This window comes from Tachyglossus aculeatus, chromosome 1, assembly GCF_015852505.1.
Source record: "Tachyglossus aculeatus isolate mTacAcu1 chromosome 1, mTacAcu1.pri, whole genome shotgun sequence".
Taxonomy (NCBI): domain Eukaryota; kingdom Metazoa; phylum Chordata; class Mammalia; order Monotremata; family Tachyglossidae; genus Tachyglossus; species Tachyglossus aculeatus.
The window spans coordinates 1,674,790-1,694,639 of NC_052066.1; the positions used below are offsets into that span (position 1 = coordinate 1,674,790).

The 19,850-nt window shown below is 47.6% G+C and overlaps 1 protein-coding gene and 1 non-coding gene across 2 annotated transcripts; one reads left to right on the plus strand and one right to left on the minus strand.

The window, feature by feature from the left end:
* Positions 1-569: 569 nt before the first annotated feature.
* MUC13 (mucin 13, cell surface associated) lies at positions 570-18,721 on the minus strand. Its single transcript, XM_038747284.1, has 7 exons — positions 18,575-18,721; positions 13,078-13,206; positions 12,787-12,901; positions 7,964-8,001; positions 6,041-6,128; positions 4,689-4,917; positions 570-692 (listed from the first exon to the last, which is right to left on the minus strand). The coding sequence occupies exons 1-7, from the start codon at positions 18,618-18,620 to the stop codon at positions 687-689; spliced, it is 651 nt and encodes a 216-aa protein (XP_038603212.1). The 5' UTR covers positions 18,621-18,721; the 3' UTR covers positions 570-686.
* Positions 7,094-7,293, plus strand: LOC119937019. Its single transcript, XR_005453904.1, has one exon. It is a non-coding gene; the product is annotated as a U2 spliceosomal RNA (small nuclear RNA).
* Positions 18,722-19,850: the final 1,129 nt, after the last annotated feature.

A 19,850-nucleotide genomic window follows, 5' to 3' on the forward strand; every position in this document is an offset into this window, starting at 1 on the left:
GTTTGTACAGGTTGATTACTCTATTTATTTTACTTGTACATATTTACTATCCTATTTATTTTGTTAATGATGTGCATATGACTTTATTTCTATTTGTTCTGACGACTTGACACCCATCCACATGTTTTGTTTCGTTGTCTCTCTCCCCCTTTCTAGACTGTGAACCCGTTGTTGGGTAGGGACCGTCTCTATCTGTTGCCAACTTGTACTTCCCAAGCGCTTAGTACAGTGCTCTGCACACAGTAATCGCTCAATAAATACAACTGAATAAATGAATGAATGCCATGTCCCTGAATCTGCCAGGATCCCCTGCGCCATGACTGTTCAGAGACCCTCTCGCGCCTCCTCCACCAGCCCCCTTCTGGGGTTCAGCCCTCACCGCCCACCTCCCAGACCCCCACTCGCTGACCCTTCCAACCCTTTTCTGGGATTCACCCCTCATTCTCCGCCCCGGACCCCCATCCCTGGAATGTGGGGGCGGGGGGCTGGCAGACAAACACGAGCCATCAGTTTGGATTGAAGTATTTATAGGGAAGGCAGCGAGAAGAGGCTTCTGGTGGAGGGTGGGAGTGGGGAAGGGGGCTAAGGGAGGGACCTGTTGCGATGGAATGGTCTTCGAGCCCTGGGTGGGTCTTGCCAATGGTTCGGCGGGCAGCGGGGGTCACGGGGCCGACCCTTCTCTGGAATTACCACTGGCAGGGAAGGGAGGAGAGACACAGCACAATAGAGTTACAGGAACGTTTCCGGACATGTCACCCCCCACACACTCAAAAATCTCCAGTGGTTGCCTATCCACTTCTGTATCGAACAAAAACTCCCCACCCTTGGTTTCAAAGCCCTCCATCCCCTTGCCCCCTCCTACCTCATCTCGCTTCTCTCCTTCTCCACCCCAGCGTGCACACTGTTCCTCTGGTGCTGCTAACCTAACTGTGCCTCCATCTCTTCTATCTCACCACCGGCGCCTGGCCCAAGTCATCATCATCATCATCATCAATCGTATTTATTGAGCACTTACTGTGTGCAGAGCACTGTACTAAGCACTTGGGAAGTCCTACCTCCGGCCTGGAACGCCCTCCCTCCTCAAATCCAACACACAGTGACTCACCCCCTCTTCAAAGCCTTACTGAAGGCCCATCTCCTCCAAGAGGCCTTCCCAGACTAAGCCCCACTTTTCCTCATCTCCCACTCCCTTCTGTGTCGCCCAAACTTGCTCCCTTTGCTCTACCCTCCCCTCCAGCCCCACAGCACTTATCATCATCATCATCATCAATCATATTTATTAAGCGCTTACTGTGTGCGGAGCACTGTACTAAGCGCTTGGGAAGTACAAGTTGGCAACATATAGAGACAGTCCCTACCCAACAGTGGGCTCACAGTCTTAAAGGGGAGACAGAGAACAAAACCAAACATGCAAACAAAATAAAATAAATAGAATAGATATGTACAAGTAAAATAAATAAATAAATAAATAAATAGAGTAATAAATATGTACAAACATATATAACTTATGTACATATCTGTCATTTTATTTATTCATATTGATGTCTGTCTATTTGTATTGATGTCTGTCTCCCCACCTTCTGGACTGAGCTCACTGTGGGCAGGGATTGTCACTCTTATTGCTATACTGTACCTTCCCCAGCGCTTAGTCCAGTGCTCTGCACACAGTAATCGCTTAATAAATACTAATGAATGAATGAATGAATGAATGAATAGAGTTAGGGTTGGGGGCCACAGGCAGGGTGGGGTGTCCTGGGGGAGACCTCAAGGGGGGCAACACAGAACCAGGGGAAGCCCTGGTAATAATAATAATAATAATAATAATAATAATTTTGGTATTTGTTAAGAACTTACTATGTGCCAAGCACTGTTCTAAGCACTGGGGGAGATACAAGGTAATCAGGTTGTCCCACATGGGGCTCACAGTCTTAATCCCCAGATGAGGTAACTGAGGCACAGAGAAGTTAAATGACTTGCCCGAAGTCACACAGCTGATAAGTGGAGGAGCCGGGATTAGAACCCATGACCTCTGACTCCAAAGCCCGTGCTCTTTCCACTGACCCACGCTGCTTCTCTAATAGACACCCCAAGAGATGCCCCCAGCTCACCCCTCCATTCATCTGGACCAGGGGCTGGTAGATCCTGGAAGCAGCGTGGCTCAGTGGAAAAGAGCCTGGGCTTTGGAGTCAGAGGTCATGGGTTCAAATGCCGACTCCGCCAACTGTCAGCTGTGTGACTTTGGGCAAGTCGCTTAACTTCTCTGTGCCTCGGTTACCTCATCTGTAAAATGGGGATTAAGACTGTGAGCCCCCCGTGGGACAATCTGATCACCTTGTAACCTTCCCAGCGCTTAGAACAGTGCTTTGCACATAGTAAGTGCTTAATAAATGTCATTATTATTATTATTATTATTATTATTATTATTATTATTATTATTATTATTATCCTCTGGGCCTTCATGGATGGACCATCACAAATTCCCAGATCTCCCCTCTCCATCCCTGACTCTCCTCCCTTGACCAAGCATGTACTGACTAACCTCCCCTGACTCTCCTCAGTGACCCCCATGGACTATCCAACCCCCCCCCCCAACTCTCCCCTCTCCATCCCTGACTCTCCCCCAGTGACCCAGCATGAAGCCTTCAACCCCCCTGACTCTAATAATAATAATAATAATTATGGGAAGTACTTAGTACAGCGCTCTGCACACCGTAAGCACTCAATAAATACAATTGAATTAAGTGTTTACCATGTGCCAGGCACTGTATTAAGCGCTGGGGTGGATACAGATGCAGCGAGGCTCAGTGGAAAGAGCACGGGCTTTGGAGTCAGAGGTCATGGGTTCAAATCCCAACTCCGCCAACTGTCAGCTGTGTGACTTTGGGGAAGTCACTTAACTTCTCTGTGCCTCAGTTACCTCATTTGTAAAATGGGGATCATCATCATCATCATCAATTGTATTTATTGAGCGCTTACTATGTGCAGAGCACTGTACTAAACGCTTGGGAAGTACAAATTGGCAACATATAGAGACAGTCCCTACCCAACAGTGGGCTCACAGTCTAAAAGGTGGAGACAGAGAACAAAACCAAATGTACTAACAAAATAAAATAAATAGAATAGATATGTACAAATAAAATAAATAAATAAATAAATAGAGTAATAAATATGTCCAAACATATATACATATATACAGGTGCTGTGGGGAAGGGAAGGAGGTAAGATGGGGGGAAGGAGAGGGGGACGAAGGAGAGAGGAAGGAAGGGGCTCAGTCTGAGAAGGCCTCCTGGAGGAGGTGAGCTCTCAGCAGGGGATTAAAACTGTGAGCCCCCTGTGGGACAACCTGATCACCTTGTAACCTCCCCAGTGCTTAGAACAGTGCTTTGCACATAGTAAGCGCTTAATAAATGCCATCATTATTATTATACAAGCAAATCGGGTTCAACGCAGCTCCTCGTCCCACACGAGGCTCACAGTCTTAATCCCCATTCTCCAAATGAGGTGACTGGGGCATAGAGAAGTGAAGTGATTTGCCCAAGGCCACACAGCAGCCAAGTGGTGGAGGTGGGATTAGAACCCATGACCTTCTGATTCCCAGGCCTGTGCTGTACACATCTATTCTACTTATTTTATTTTGTTAGTATGTTTGGTTTTGTTCTCTGTCTTCCCCTTTTAGACTGTGAGCCCACTGTTGGGTAGGGACTGTCTCTATATGTTGCTAACTTGTACTTCCCAAGCGCGTAGTACAGTGCTCTGCACATGGTAAGTGCTCAATAAATATGATTGATTGATTGATTGATTGATTATCCACTCTGCCATGCTGACTCTCCCCTCTCCATCCTTGACTCCTGGTCCCCCAGTGACCCAGCACAGAGCCTCCCACCCCCCTGACTCTCCCCTGTCCCCCTCTGACTCTCCCCCACTGACCCCGGATGCTCGGCTCCCATCTCCTCCTCCAGGAGGCCTTCCCAGACTGAGCCCCCTTTTTCCTCTCCCCCTCCCCATCCCCCCGCCCTACCGCCTTCCCCTCCCCACTGCACCTGTATATATGTTTGTACCGATCTATTACTCTATTTATTTTGCTTGTACATAATTACTATTCTACTTATTTTATTAATGATGTGCATGTTTGTACATATTTATCACTCTATTTATTTATTTATTTATTTTACTTGTACCTACCTATTCTATTTATTTTATTTTGTTAGTATGTTTGGTTTTGTCCTCTGTCTCCCCCTTCTAGACTGTGAGCCCACTGTTGGGTAGGGACTGTCTCTAGATGTTGCCAGCTTGTACTTCCCAAGCGCTCAGTACAGTGCTCTGCACACAGCAAGCGCTCAATAAATACGATTGATTGATTGATCTAGATTTATTTCTATTGGTTCTGACGACTTGACACCCGTCCACACGTTTTGTTTTGTCGTCTGTCTCCCCCTTCTAGACGGTGAGCCCGTTGGTGGGTAGGGACCATCTCTATATTTTGTGAGCCCGTTGGTGGATAGGGACCCTCTCTATATGTTGCCAACTTGTACTTCCCAAGCGCTTAGTACAGTGCTCTGCACACAGTAAGTGCTCAATAAATACGACCGAATGAATGACTGAATGAATCTCTGACCCTAGCAGGCCATTGGGACACGGTAAGCGCTCAATAAATACGATTGATTGATTGATTGGGGTCATCGCCTGACCTCAGCCATGTCGTAGTCGTGGACCGGAGCGGGTCGTCGTCCCATGGGGTCGTGTCCGTAGGGATTGTGGGGGGCTGAGGCAGAGGAGGAGGGGGCAGATCCGACCCTGGGGATGTGGAAGGCCCCGGGGGGACTCCCGGCTAACGGGTTGCTGAAGCCCGTCGTCTCCAGCTTCATGTTGTTATTGATCAGACGTTCCCGCTCCGAGTCCTTCCCACCGCTCCGGGACCTGGGAAGGAAGCCATACGTGAACCTTCCCCCGTCCCTCATCCCGCAAGGCCCCTGGCGCAACGCTCCGCACACAGTAGGCACCCGCAAAATGCTCTGCATGCAGTAATAATAACTGTGGTATCTGTTAAGCACTTACTATGTGCCAGGCACTGTACTAAGCGCTGGGGTGAATACAAGCAAATTGGGCTGGCCACAGTCCCTGTCCCACGTGGGGCTCATAGTCTCAATCCTTATTTTACAGAAGAGGAAACTGAGGCTCAGAGAAGTGAAGTGACTTGCCCCAGGCCACACAGCAGAAAACAATAATAATAACGATGGCATTTATTAAGCGCTTCCTATGTGCAAAGCACTGTTCTCAGCGCTGGGGAGGTTACAAGGTAATCAGGTTGTCCCACGTGGGGCTCACAGTCTTCATCCCCATTTGACAGATGAGGGAACTGAGGCCCAGAGAAGTGAAGTGACTTGCCCCAGGCCACACAGTAGACAATAATAATAATAACAATGGCATTTATTAAGCACTTCCTATGTGCAAAGCACTGTTCTAAGTGCTGGGGAGGCTACAAGGTAATCAGGTTGTCCCACGTGGGGCTCACAGTCTTCATCCCCATTTGACAGATAAGGGAACTGAGGCCCAGAGAAGTGAAGTGACTTGCCCCAGGCCACACAGCAGACAATAATAATAATAACGGTGGCATTTATTAAGCGCTTACTATGTGCAAAGCACTGTTCTAAGCGCTGGGGAGGCTACAAGGTAATCAGGTTGTCCCACGTGGGGCTCACAGTCTTCATCCCCATTTGACAGATGAGGGAGCTGAGGCCCAGAGAAGTGAAGTGACTTGCCCAAAGTCACACAGCTGACAATTTCAGACCTATGCTGTTTCCACTAGGCCACGCAGCGCAGCGCTCTGGACACCGTAGGCGCTCAGCACAGCATTCTGGACACACTAGGTGCCCAAGACAGCGTTCTGGATATTGTAGGGGCCCAGCGCAACATTTTGCACACAGTGAGCGCCAGCCCAGGGTTCGGCACGGAGCAGATGGCCTGACTTTTTCAGGCCCCCCGACCCTGCGGCTGCGGGGTCTGAGCCCTGGGCGTCCCCCCCCAGCCCCCCAGCCACTACCTAATGGCCAGCACGACCAAGGCCACGATGGTGCCCAGGAGGAGAGCTCCGCCAACAGAGCCCACGATGGTCAGCACCAGCAGATGGTCTGCAAGAAAGACCCCCGGGAATCAATCAATCAATCAATCAATCAATCGTATTTATTGAGCGCTTACTATGTGCAGAGCACTGTACTAAGCGCTTGGGAAGTCCAAATTGGCAACACATAGACACAGTCCCTGCCCAACAGTGGGCTCACAGTCTAAAAGGGGGAGACAGAGAACAGAACCAAACATACCAACAAAATAAAATAAATAGGATAGAAATGTACAAGTAAAATAAATAAATAAATAAGTAAATAAATAGAGTAATAAATATGTACAACCATATATACATATAGACAGGTGCTGTGGGGAAGGGAAGGAGGTAAGATGGGGGGATGAAGAGGGGGACGAGGGGGAGAGGAAGGAAGGGGCTCAGTCTAGGAAGGCCTCCTGGAGGAGGGCTCGGGGGGTCGCGTAACTAGAAAATCGAGTCCTGCTCCCCGGAGCCCCCTCCCCTCTCCCACCCCCTCTTGGGGGGTCCGGGGGGTGTCGGAGAGCCAGCCCCGGTCTTCATTCATCCATTCAATCGTATTTATTGAGCGCAGAACACTGTACTAAGCGCTTGGAAAGTACAGGTCCAGCGCTCAGAACAGTGCTTCGCACATAGTTTAGACTGTGAGCCCACTCTTTTAGACTGTGAGCCCACTGTTGGGTAGGGACTGTCTCTAGATGTTGCCAATTTGTACTTCCCAAGCGCTTAGTACAGTGCTCAGCAAATAGTAAGCGCTCAATAAATACGATTGATGATAGTAAGCGCTTAACAAATACCAAATTATTATTCTTATTATTACAGTTCGGCAACAGAGACAATCCCTACCCACCCCCAGCTCATCCGTGTCTCCTGCAGCCCCCTGCCCGCCCCCAGCCCCCAGCCCTGACATCACTGCTAGGAGGGGGCTGGGGGAGACCCCCAATTCCCACCACGCCTGGGGGGCTGGGAATGATAATAATAATAATAATTGTGATGGAGAAGGCTTCTCGGCCTTTTGGCTAAGATCAAGTGTAGTATCTGTTCTTATCAGTTTAATATCTGCTTCTAGACTGTGAGCCCGCTGTTGGGTAGGGACCGTCTCTATATGTTGCCAACTTGGACTTCCCAAGCGCTTAGTACAGTGCTCTGCACACAATAAGCGCTCAATAAATACGATTGATTGATTGATTGTACTTCCCAAGCGCTTAGTACAGTGCTCTGCACACAGTAAGCGCTCAATAAATACGATTGAATGAAAGCAGCATGGCTCAATGGAAAAAGCCTGGGCTTTGGAGTCAGAGGTCGTGGGTTCAAATTCCGCCTCCGCCAATTGTGAGCTGGGTGACTTTGGGCAAGTCACTTCACTTCTCCGGGCATCAGTTCCCTCATCTGTAAAATGGGGATGAACCCTGTGAGCCCTCCGTGGGACAACCTGATTACCTTGTACCCCCCCCCACCTCACCAGCGCTTAGAATAGTTCTTTGCACATAATAAGTGCTTAATAAATGCTATTATTATTATTATATAGCTATAATTCTATTTGTTATTACGATTTTGACACCTGTCTACATGTTTTGTTTTGTTGTCTGTCTCCTCCTAGACACTGTGAGCCTGTTGTTGGGTAGGGACCGTCTCTATATGTTGCCGACTTGCATTTCCCAAGCGCTTAGCCCAGTGCTCTGCACACAGTAGGCGCTCAATAAATACGATTGAATGAATGAATGAATGAAGTGACGTCCAAGGTCACGCAGCAGACAAGTGGAGGGGGCAGGATTAGAACCCAGGTCCCCCCCGAATCCCAAGCTCCTGTCCGGCCTCCCCCGCCCCTATAGGCCCGCCCCTATAGGCCCCGCCTCGCTGCACACTCACTTTCTGCGCAGTTGATCCCGGAGTAGCCAAAGTCACACCTGGCGGGACGAAGACCAAAGACCCCAATGAAATAATAATAATAATAATAATAATAATAATGGCATTTGTTAAGCGCTTACTATGTGCAAAGCACTGTTCTAAGCGCTGGGAAGCGGCTGCAGATCCCTCGGCCTCCCTCGGCCTCCCTCAGGGTCAGGGTCAGGGGTCAGGGTCGGAGTCGGGGCCCGGGGGGCTTCGGGCCGAGGGGCCGGTCCGGAGGTGAAGGGCCGGGGTTTGGGGGACGGGCAGAAGGGCTGAGGTGGGGAGTTTTGTTACTATGTTTGGTTTTGTTCTCTGTCTAGTAAGCGCTCAATAAATACAATTGATGATGATGATGATGATGTCTCCCCTTTTAGACTGTGAGCCCACTGTTGGGTAGGGACTGTCTCTATATGTTGCCAACTTGTACTTCCCAAGAGCTTAGTACAGTGCTCTGCACACAGTAAGCGCTCAATAAATACGATTGATTGATTGATTGATTGGGGGGATGCCAGAGTTAACAGCCCCCAAACCTCTGGTTTTGGTCTCAGATCTAGTGCAGCCCAATCCCCAACCAGAACCTGGGGACCCCGGCCCCCCACAACCTAAACCCGAGGACTCCAGTCCCATCACCCCACAACCGTGAACTTCTCTACCCCATCTATCGGTCTGCAAAGTGGTCAGTACGGTGCTTTGCATGTTGTAAGTGCTCAATAAATACGATTGAATGAATGAATGAATAATAATAATAATGATAATAACGGTATTTGTTAAGCACTTACTATGTGCCGTGCACTGTTCTAAGCGCTGGGGTGGATTCAAGCAAATCAGGTCGAACACAGTCCCTGTCCCACATAAGTCTCGATCCCCATTTGCTTTGCACATAGTAAGCACTTAATAAATGCCATCCTTATTATTATCTTTTAGACTGTGAGCCCACTGTTGGGTAGGGACTGTCTCTATATGTTGCCAATTTGTACTTCCCAAGCCCTTAGTACAGTGCTGTGCACATAGTAAGCGCTCAATAAATACGATTGATGATGATGATGAGGTAACTGAGGCCCAGAAAAGTAAAGTGACTTGCCCGAGGCCACACAGCAGACACGTGCAAAGCCGGAATTAGAACCTATGACCTTCTGATTTTGTCTGTACAGATCTTTAAACTCTGCTGTTATTAATTTCAGTCTCTGTCTCCCCACTAGATTACAAACCTCTTGTGGGTAGAGATTGTGACTATCCACTCTATCAATCAATCAATCAATCAATCGTATTTATTGAGCGCTTACTATGTGCAGAGCACTGTACTAAGCGCTTGGGAAGTACAAATTGGCAACACATAGAGACAGTCCCTACCCAACAGTGGGCTCACAGTCACACTCTACTGAACTGGACTCGCTAAGTGCTTAGTATAGTGCTCTGTATCTCAATCAGTGATATTAATTCTCCAGACTGTAAGCTCCTTGTGGGACAGAAACATTTCTAGCAACTCTGTTGTACTGGACTCTCCTAGTGCTTAGTACAGTGCTCTGTATATCAATCAGTGATATTTATTCTCTGGACTATAAACTCCTCATGGGCAGGGAATGTGTCAACTAACTCTGTCGTAGGGGACTTTCCTAAGTGCTTAGTAGAGTGCTCTGTTTATCAATTAGTGATATTTATTCTCTGGACTTTAAGTTCATCTCTGGGCTGTCAGCTCCCTGCGGGCAGGGAACCTGTCTACTAACTCTGCTGTACTCTCTCAAGCACTTAATAGTGCTCTACACACAGTAAGCGCTCAATAGCAGCATAACTCAGTGGAAAGAGCCCAGGCTTGGGAGTCAGAGGTTGTGGGTTCTAATACCGACTCCGCCACTTATCCTCCAAGCTAGCTCTCTTCCTCCCTTCAAGGCCCTACTGAGAACTCACCTCCTCCAGGAGGCCTTCCCAGACTGAGCCCCTTCCTTCCTCTCCCCCTCGTCCCCCTCTCCATCCCCCCATCTTACCTCCTTCCCTCTATTAAATAGATTAATAAATAAATATTACTCTATTTATTTATTTTACTTGTACATCTCTATTCTATTTATTTTATTTTGTTAGTATGTTTGGCTTTGTTCTCTGTCTCCCCCTTTTAGACTGTGAGCCCACTGTTGGGTAGGGACTGTCTCTATATGTTGCCAACTTGGACTTCCCAAGTGCTTAGTCCAGTGCTCTGCACACAGTAAGCGCTCAATAAATACAATTGATTGATTGATTGATTGATTCCTTTCCCCACAGCACCTGTGTATATGTATATATGTTTGTATATATTTATTAGTCTATTTATTTATTTATTTATTTTACTTGTACATATCTGTTCTATTTATTTTATTTTGTTAGTATGTTTGGTTTTCTTCTCTGTCTCCCCCTTTTAGACTGTGAGCCCACTGTTGGGTAGGGACTGTCTCTATATGTTGCCAACTTGTACTTCCCAAGCGCTTAGTCCAGTGCTCTGCACACAGTAAGCGTTCAATAAATATGATTGATTGATTGTCAACGGTGTGACTTTGGGCAAGTCACTTCACTTCTCTGGGCCTCAGTTCCCTCATCTGGAAAATGGGGATTAAGACCCTGAGCCCCACGTGGGACAACCTGATAACCTTGTATTTACCCCAGCGCTTAGAGCAGTGTTTGGCACATAGTAAGTTCTTAACAAATACCATTATCATCATCAGCAGCAAATACCATTGATTGACTGGCTGATTAAGGTCTGCCCATTCTCCCTTCCGAGTCACCTGTGCACTTTGCTCATCCCACCTCCACCGCTTGTCAACTGGGTGACTTTGGGCAAGTCACTTAACTTCTCTGTGCCTCAGTTCCCTCATCTGTAAAATGGGGATTAAGACTGTAAGCCCCACGTGGGACAACCTGATCACCTTGTATCCTCTCCAGCGCTTAGAACAGTGCCTTGCACATAGTAAGCGCTTAACACATGCCATTATTATTATTATTTATTATAAAAACTTCTATTCTCAACCCAGCCTTACAGCATTTATGTCCAAATCCTTGCACTCTGCTCTTTCTGCTCCCTGTAGATCATTTTAATGTGTCTCCCCATTTAAACTGTGAGTTCCCTGTGGGACGGGATCATGTCTACCAACTCTGATGTACTGTATTTTCCCAAGTGCTTAGGTACAGTGCTCCACACGCAGCAGAAGAAGCAGTGTGGCATAATGGTTAGAGCCCAGGCCTGGGTGTCAGAGGGCCTGGCTTCTAGTCCCAGCTCTGCCACTTGTCTGCTAGGTGAACCTGGGCAAATTACTTCATTTCTCTGTGCCTCAGTTCCCTCATCTGTAAAATGGGGATTGAGACTCTGAGCCCCATGTAAGACACGGACTATGTCCAACCTGGTTATCTTATATGTACTCCAGTGCTTAGAACAGGGCCTGGCATATAGTAAGCACTTAAGAAATACCAGGAAAAAAGTAAGGGCTCAATAAATACCACGGATTGATTGAGCCCCTACTACATGCAGAGAACCACATTAAGAGCTTGGGAGACTAAAATACAACAGAGGAGATAGCCACATTCTCTGCCATCCGATTAATCAATCAGTTGTATTTATTGAGCACTTTCTGGGCACACAACACTGTACTAAGTGCTTGGAAGAGTACAAAATAGCAGAGTTGGTAGACATGCTTCCTACCCACAAAGAGTTTACGGTATAGAGGGAGAGACAGACATTAAAATAAATTATGGATGCGGGCTTAACCAGTGGTATTTATTGAGCCCTTACTGAGTGCCGAGCACTGTACTAAGTGCTTGGGAGAGTTCAATGGGGTAGGTAAATACAATCTCTACCCTCAACAAACCTGCCACCTAATCATCAATCGTATTTATTGAGCGCTTACTGTGTGCAGAGCACTGTACTAAGCGTTAGTAAGCAAGCCCTCAGTGAGTACTACTGGCTGACGTTGTGTGTGTTCTATGTGTATTGTTTGTGTGAGTGAGTGTGTGAGTGTGTGTGCATGTGTGTACATCTGTGTGTACGCCTGTGTGTGTGTGTGTGTGTATGTGTGTGTTTGATCTTCCTCTGGCTTTCACTGTCTGGAATGAATCTGGAGAAGCCATGTGGCTTAGCGGATAGAGCACGGGCCTCGGAATCAGAAGGACCTGGGTTCTAAGCCTGACTCCACCACATGTCTGCTGTGCGACCTTGGGCAAGTCACTTCACTTCTCTGTGCCTCGGTTACCTCATCTACAAACTGGGGACAAGACTGTGAGCCCCATGTGGGACAGGGACTGTGTCCAACCCGATTAACTTGTATCTACCCCAGCACTTAGGCCGGTGCTTGGCACAAAGTAAGCACTTAACAAGAATCATCATTACTGGGGATGAAGACTGTGAGCCCCCCGTGGGACAACCTGATCACCTTGTAACCTCCCCAGTGCTTAGAGCGGTGCCCTGCACATAGTAAGCGCTTAACAAATGCCATTATTATTAATATTATTATTATTATTCTCTGTGCCTCAGGTACCTCATCTGTAAATTGGAGTTTAGGATGTGGGATGAGCCCCCGTGGGACAACCAGATCACCTTGTAACCTCCCCAGCGCTTAGAACAGTGCTTTGCACATAGTAAGCGGTTAATAAATGCCATTATTATTATTATTATTATTGTAATTATGATTGTTAGAGTGACAGCTCTCTGAGGGCAGGAAGGGTGTGTGCGTGTCATTGTCTCTGTCGACCGACAACACTCAGTCCAGCCCGGAGAGCTCAGTGGTCGGCTGTGGGTTGGTGGGCTGCTTGGAGTGGGGGTCCCCGGGGTCCTCGGGGCGACTCACGGGCGGCAGTCTAAGCCCTGGAACCTGTAGCCGGGCTGGCAGTGACACACGGGGATCTGACTGTTGTTCTTCGCGCAGTACTTGTTGTTCGCTTCAATACAGTCACTGGAACAGGCTGCAGGAAGAGGGGCAACCATGGGTCGGGTGATGGGGCCACTGGCCCCTACCCTGCCCGACCCCCACGCCCCCACCCCAATCTCCATCCAGGAAAGGTCCATGGCAGGGGGTGAGGAAGACACCAGGGCTGGTGAGGGGAGGTCGGGGGGAAAGGGAGGCAGGGGGGCTCCTGACCTGTGCAGGAGGTGATGTAGGGGTTGGGGGAACTGAGGCCCAGTTTGCATCGGCACGAAGGCCAGCCTTGGTAGTCCTTGCAGATGGTGGTGGCTCTGTCACACATCGAGTTGTCACAGGCCGACAATCCTGGACGGAGAAGCAGAAAGTCAGTCGGTCCCCTCCTTACTGCCCTGCCCCTGCCCCTGTACTCGTCTCTGTGTGTGTGTGTGTGTGTGTGTGTGCGTGTGAGAGACAGAGCTTGTTGTGTGAGTCAGAGGTCATGGGTTCGAATCCCCGCTCCGCCACTCGTCAGCTGTGTGACTGGGCAAGTCACTTCATAATAATAATAATAATAATCATGATGGCACTTATTAAGCGCTTACTATCATCATCATCAATCGCATTTATTGAGCGCTTACTATGTGCAGAGCACATAAGCGCTTGGGAAGTACAAATTGGCAACTATGTGCAAAGCACTGTTCTAAGCGCTGGGGCGGGTACAGGATGATTAGGTTGTCCCACATGGGGCTCACAGTCTTCATCCCCATTTTACAGATGAGGGAACTGAGGCAGAGAGAAGCTAAGTGACTTGCCCGAAGTCACACAGCTGACAACTTAGAACTGAGCAGTTCACAGCTTAGAACTGCTTCACGCTGCTTCTCCACTTCATCATCAATCATCAATCGTATTTATTGAGCGCTTACTATGTGCAGAGCACTGTACTAAGCGCTTAATAATAATGGCATTTATTAAGCGCTTACTATGTGCAAAGCACTGTTCTAAACTCTGGGGAGGTTACAAGCTGATGATGGCATTTGTTAAGTGCTTACTATGTGCAAAGCACTGTTCTAAGCGCTGGGGGGGATACAAGGTGATCAGGTTGTCCCACGTAGGGCTCACAGTTTTAATCCCCATTTTACAGATGAGGTAACTGAGGCCCAGAGAAGTTAAGTGACTTGCCCAAGGTCACACAGCTGACAATTGGCGGAGCTGGGATTTGAACCCATGACCACTGACTCCAAAGCCCGGGCTCTTTCCACTGAGCCACGCTGCTTCTCTATACTCTACTGCACTTCTCTGGGCCTCAGTTCCCTCATCTGTCAAATGGGGATGAAGACTGTGAGCCCCACATGGGACAACTTGATCACCTTGTATCCCCCCAGCGCTTAGAACAGTGCTTCACACATATTATTATTATTACTATTATTATTATTACGGCTTCCTGAGGGTGTGCAAGGGCATATGTGTGCATGTGCAGTTGTGTGGGCGGGTGTCTGCATGTGGGTGTGCTTGTATGTACGTGCACATGTATATAGGCGTGTTCTTGCATGTACGTGTATATGTAGAGAAGCAACATGGTGTAGTGGATAGACCACAGGCTTGGGAGTCAGAAGGTCATGGGTTCTAATCCTGGCTCCCCCACTTGTCTGCTGGGTGACTTGGGGCAAGTCACTGCACTTCTCTGGACCTCAGTTCCCTCATCTGGAAAATGGGGATTGAGACTGTGAGCCCAATGTGGGGCAAGGGACTGCGTCCAATCCAATTTGCTTGGATCCACCCTAGTGCATAGTACGGTGCCTGGCACATAGTAAGTGCTTAATAAATACTATTATTAGTATGTATGCATATACCACAGATTAATTGATTGGTTGATGTGGTGTGTGTGTGTGTGTGTGTTTTTGTGTGTGTGTTTCTAGACTCTGAGACCTTTGTTGGGTAGAGATTGTCTCTATTTGTTGCCAAATTGTCCTTTCCAAGCACTTACTACAGTGCTCTGCACACAGTAAGCACTCAATAAATACAATTGAATGAATGAATGTGCATGTGTTGTGGGGGTTTTGTTACTTTATCTAATCATCACCATCAATGGCATTTATTGAGCACTTACTAGGTCCTTGGGAGTTCTAGACTGATGTTCCTCTAGACTTTAAGCTCCTAAGGGCAGGGAACACGTCCGTCAACTCTGTTATAGTGAACTCTTCCAAGCACATAGTAAAGTGCTCAATAAATATGACTGATTGATAGGTAGTCTTTCGACACTGACCAACTCTTTCACCTGGCTTCTAATTGGCTGTTTTGGCCCTTTTTCTCTCCCCTTACACTGTCCCTACTAACTTTAATATTCTCTCCCAAGCACTCAGTACAGGGCTCTGCACACAGTAGACTGGACTGGAAGCTCCTTGAGGGCAGGGATTGTGTCTACTTACTCTACTGCCCTCTCCCAAGCACACGGTACTGTGCTGGGCACACAGTAAGCGCTCAGTAGATACCGTTGATTTGTGGCCACCCCCTTCTCCTGGGAATGTTGTCCAACCTTGTTTTCACAGACACTCTCTTCTTCTGCTGCTCCTCCTAGCTCTCTGGCCGGTCCCTCTCAATGTCCTTCACAGGCTCCTCCTTTGTCTCCCACCTTCTAACTTTGGGGGTCCCTCAAGGCTCAGTTCTGGGCCCCCTTCTGTTCTCTGTCTGTGCCCATTCCCTGGAGAACTCATTTGCTCCCACAGCTTCAGTTGAAGTTCCCATCTCTATGCGGGTGATTCATTCATTCAGTTGTATTTACTGAACGCTTACTGTGTGCAGAGCACTGTGTTTAGCGCTTGGAAAGTGCAATTCAGCAACAAATAGAGACAATCTCCACCCACCAATGGGCTCACAGTCTAGAAAGGGGGAGGCAGACATCAAAACGAATGAACGGACATCAATAGCATCAATATAAATAAATAGAATAATAATAATAATAATAATGGTATATTAAGCGCTTATTATGTGCAAAGCACTGTTCTAAGTGCTGGTGATCAGGTTGTCCCACGGGGGGGCTCATAGTCTTAATCCCCATTTTATAGATGAGGTAACTGAGGCCCAGAGAAGTTAGGTGATTTTTACAGATGAGGTAACTGAAGCCCAGAGAAGTTAAGTGACTTGCCCAAAGTCACACAGCTGACAACTGGCGGAGCCGGGATTTGAACCCCTGACCTCTGACTCCAAAGCCCGGGCTCTTTCCAATGAGCCACGCTGCTTCCATTAATAAAATAAATAGAATAATAAATTCGTACATAGAGAAGCAGCGCGGCTCAGTGGAAAAAGCACGGGCTTTGGAGTCAGAGGTCATGGGTCCGAATCCCGCCTCTGCCACATGTCTGCTCTGTGACCTTGGGCAAGTCACTTAACTTCTCTGAGCCTTAGTTACCTCATCTGTAAAATGGGGATTAAGACTGTGAGCCCCATGTGGGACAACTTGATCACCTTGTATCCCCCCAGCGCTTAGAACAGTGCTTTGCACATAGTAAGCGCTTAACAAATGCCATCATCGTCAATCATCATCATCATTCACAAGTGCTGTGCGGCAGGGAGGGGGTAGAGAGGAGGGAGGGAGACGGGGCGATGGGGTTGGAAGGAGGAGCAGAGGAAAAGGGAGGCTTAGTCTGGAAAGGCCTCCTGGAGGAGGTGAGCTTTCAGTGGGGCTTTGAAGGGGGGAAGTGTCCTAGTTTGGCGGATGTGATTTTATTTTGTTAGTATGTTTGGTTTTTTTCTCTGTCTCCCCCTTTTAGACTGTGAGCCCACTGTTGGGTAGGGACTGTCTCTATATGTTGCCAATTTGTGCTTCCCAAGCGCTTAGTACAGTGCTCTGCACATAGTAAGCGCTCAATAAATACGATTGATTGATTGATTGATTGAGGAGGGAGGGTATTCCAGGCCAGAGGTAGGATGTGGGCCAGGGATTGACGGTGGGACAGGCGAGAAAGAGGCACAGTGAGAAGGTTAGCGGCAGCAGAGGAGCCGAATCTGCGGGCTGGGACGGAGAAGGAGAGAAAGGAGGTGAGGTAGGAGGGTGCAAGATGATGGACAGCTTTAAAGCCAATAATGAGGAGTTTTTCTTGATATGGAGGTTGATTGGCAACCACTGGAGATTTTTGAGGAGGAGCATGACATGCCTCTCCAGTACTGATCTGCATTTTCGCATCTCCTCCTGCCTTCAGGACAGCTCTTCCTGGATGTCCCTCCCACGTCTCAAGCTTAACATGTCCAAAACAGAGCTCTTGACCTTCCCACCCAAATCGTGTCCTACCCCTGTCTTTCCCATCACTGTAGGCAACACCACTATCCTTCCTGTTTCACAAGCCCGTAATCTTGGTGTAGTCCTTGACTCCTCTCATTTATCCCGGCTCCGCCACTTGTCAGCTGTGTGACTTTGGGCAAGTCACTTCTCTTCTCTGGGCCTCAGTGGCCTCATCTGTAAAATGGGGATTAAGACTGTGAGCCCCCCGTGGAACAACCTGATCACCTTGTAACCTCCCCAGTGCTTAGAACAGTGCTTTGCACATAGTAAGTGCTTAATAAATGCCATTATTATTATTATTCAACCCACATATTCAGCCCATTACTAAATCCTGTCAGTCTGACCTTCACAACACTGCTTAAATCCACCCTTTCATCTCCATCCAAACTGCTACCATGTTAATCCAAGCACTCAGCCTTGACTCTTGCATTAGCCTCCTTTCTGACCTCCCTGCCTCCTGTCTCTCCCCGTTCCAATCCTTATTTCACTCTGCTGCATGGATCATTTTTCTACAAAACCATTCAGTCCACGTTTCCCCACTCCTCCAGACCCTCCAGTAGACTGTGAGCCCACTGTTGGGTAGGGACTGTCTCTATATGTTGCCAACTTGTACTTCCCAAGTGCTTAGTACAGTGCTCTGCACACAGTAAGCACTCAATAAATACGATTGATTGATTGTTCGTCCCCCTCCTCATCAAACCGAAACTCATCACCATCAGCTATAAAACCTTCAATCAGCTTGCCCCCTCCTACCTCACCTCACTGCTCTCCTCCTCCAGCCCAGCCCGTACACTCCACTCCTCTAATGACAAACTTCTCACTGCACCTCCATCTCCTCTATCTCACTGCTGACCTTTCAACCATATCCTGCCTCTGGCCTGGAATGCCCTCCCTTTTTATATCCAACAGACGATCACCCCACCTTCAATCAATCCATCCATCAATCAAAACATTATTAAAAGTCTACTTCCTCCAAGAAGCCTTCCCTAATTAGGCTCTCATGTTCCTCCCCTCCCACTCCCTTCTGCGTCTCCCTTGCACTTAGATTTGCTCCCTTTATTCACCTCTTCCTCAGCCCCACAGCACTTATGTCCATATCCCTCATTCATTTATTTCTATTAATGTCTGTCTCCCCCACCATCATCATCATCAATAGTATTTATTGAGCGCTTACTGTGTGCAGAGCACTGTAGTAAGCGCTTGGGAAGTATAAGTTGGCAACATATACAGACAGTCCCTACCCAACAGTGGGCTCACAGCCTAAAAGACCAGACTGTAAGCTTGATGTGGGCAAGGAATGTATCTACCAACTCTGTTATATTATACTCTCTCAAATACCTAGTACAGTGCTCTGCACACAGTAAGTGTTCAAAAAATACCACTGATTGGTTGATTGATCGATTAACCCTGGTTTCATATGAAACAGTGCAGTGTTCTGGGTTAGCCTGAACATTTTACCTGTATAATCCTTAATATTAGGATTACTTGCTGAGTTTTGTATCATGTCAGCCACAGACTGATTATTGAGTTGTGTGTCGCTAGAAAATATGTTCAGAAACGTGACACTGACAGTGACTGTTTGAGAGGCTCGAAACAGGGCAGCAGACACAGCCTTTCTGAAAAGAAAGAGGACATTGTCAGTATGTTTTGAGGGGAGACAGTACAGTTCCAAGGGACAGGACCTCTAGATTGTAAACTCGTTGTGGGCAGGGAATGTGTCTGTTTATTGTTGTATTGCATTCTCCCAAGTTTTTAGTACAGTGCTTTGCACACAGTAAGCACTCAATAAATATGACAGAATCAATGAATAACCACAAGGGAAGAATACTAGGGAATCCTGAGAAGCAACACTGCCTAATGGTTAGAGTCAGAGGACCTGTGTTCTTATCCTCGCTCCTCCACACATCTGCTGTGTGATCTTGGGCAAGTCCCTTTTTCAGTCAGTCAACTGTATTTGTCAATTGCATTGAGCACTTAGTGTGTGCAGAGCGCTGTACTAAGCACCTGGGAGAAAACAGCGTAACAATAGGCCTACACATTCCCTGTCCACAATGAGCCTACTGTATAGAGGACTTCAATTCACTTCTCTGACCTTCGGTTTCCTTACCTGCACAATAGGGATTCAATCTCTGTTCTCCCTCCCCCTTGGAATGTGAGTCTCATGCGGGACATTCATTCATTCAACTGTATTTATTGAGCACTTACTGTGTGCAGAGCACTGTACTAAGCGCTTGGTAAGTACAAGTCGGCAACATGTAGAGATGGTCCCTATCCAACAACGGGTTTACAGTCTAGAAGTGCCCAACTCAATTATCTTGTATCTACCCCAGCTTTTTGGAAGAAGACAGTGGTAAATCACATCCATATTTTTTTTTACACCAAGCTGGTATATTCTGGAGATGTGTCCTTGGAGTCGCCATGGGTCAGAAATGACAGGACGGCATTTGGCAACAAAAACCTCAGTGCTTAGTAAGGTGCCTAGCACACAGTAAGCACTTAAATGCCATTAAAGAACAACGATAAAAAGCTTTTCTGTGTCTCAGTTTCCTCATCTGTAAAGTGAGGATTCATTCATTCATTCAATCACATTTATTGAGCGCTTACTGTGTGCGGAGCACTGTACTAAGCGCTTGGGAAGTCCAAGTCGGCAACATATAGAGGTTATCCCTATCGAACAACTGGCTCACAGTCTAGAAGGGGGAGACAGACAACAAAACAAAACATGTAGACAGGT

Excerpts from the sequence above, each read along its gene's own strand:
- MUC13 (XM_038747284.1), bottom strand. The coding sequence starts at position 18,620 with ATGATACAAAACTCAGCAAGTAATCCTAATATTAAGGATTATACAG. Across the intron at positions 13,207-18,574 it reads TAATATTAAGGATTATACAG|GATTGTCGGCCTGTGACAAC; the intron begins GTAAAATGTTCA and ends TTCTCCGTCCAG. Across the intron at positions 12,902-13,077 it reads CTACATCACCTCCTGCACAG|CCTGTTCCAGTGACTGTATT; the intron begins GTCAGGAGCCCC and ends CTCTTCCTGCAG.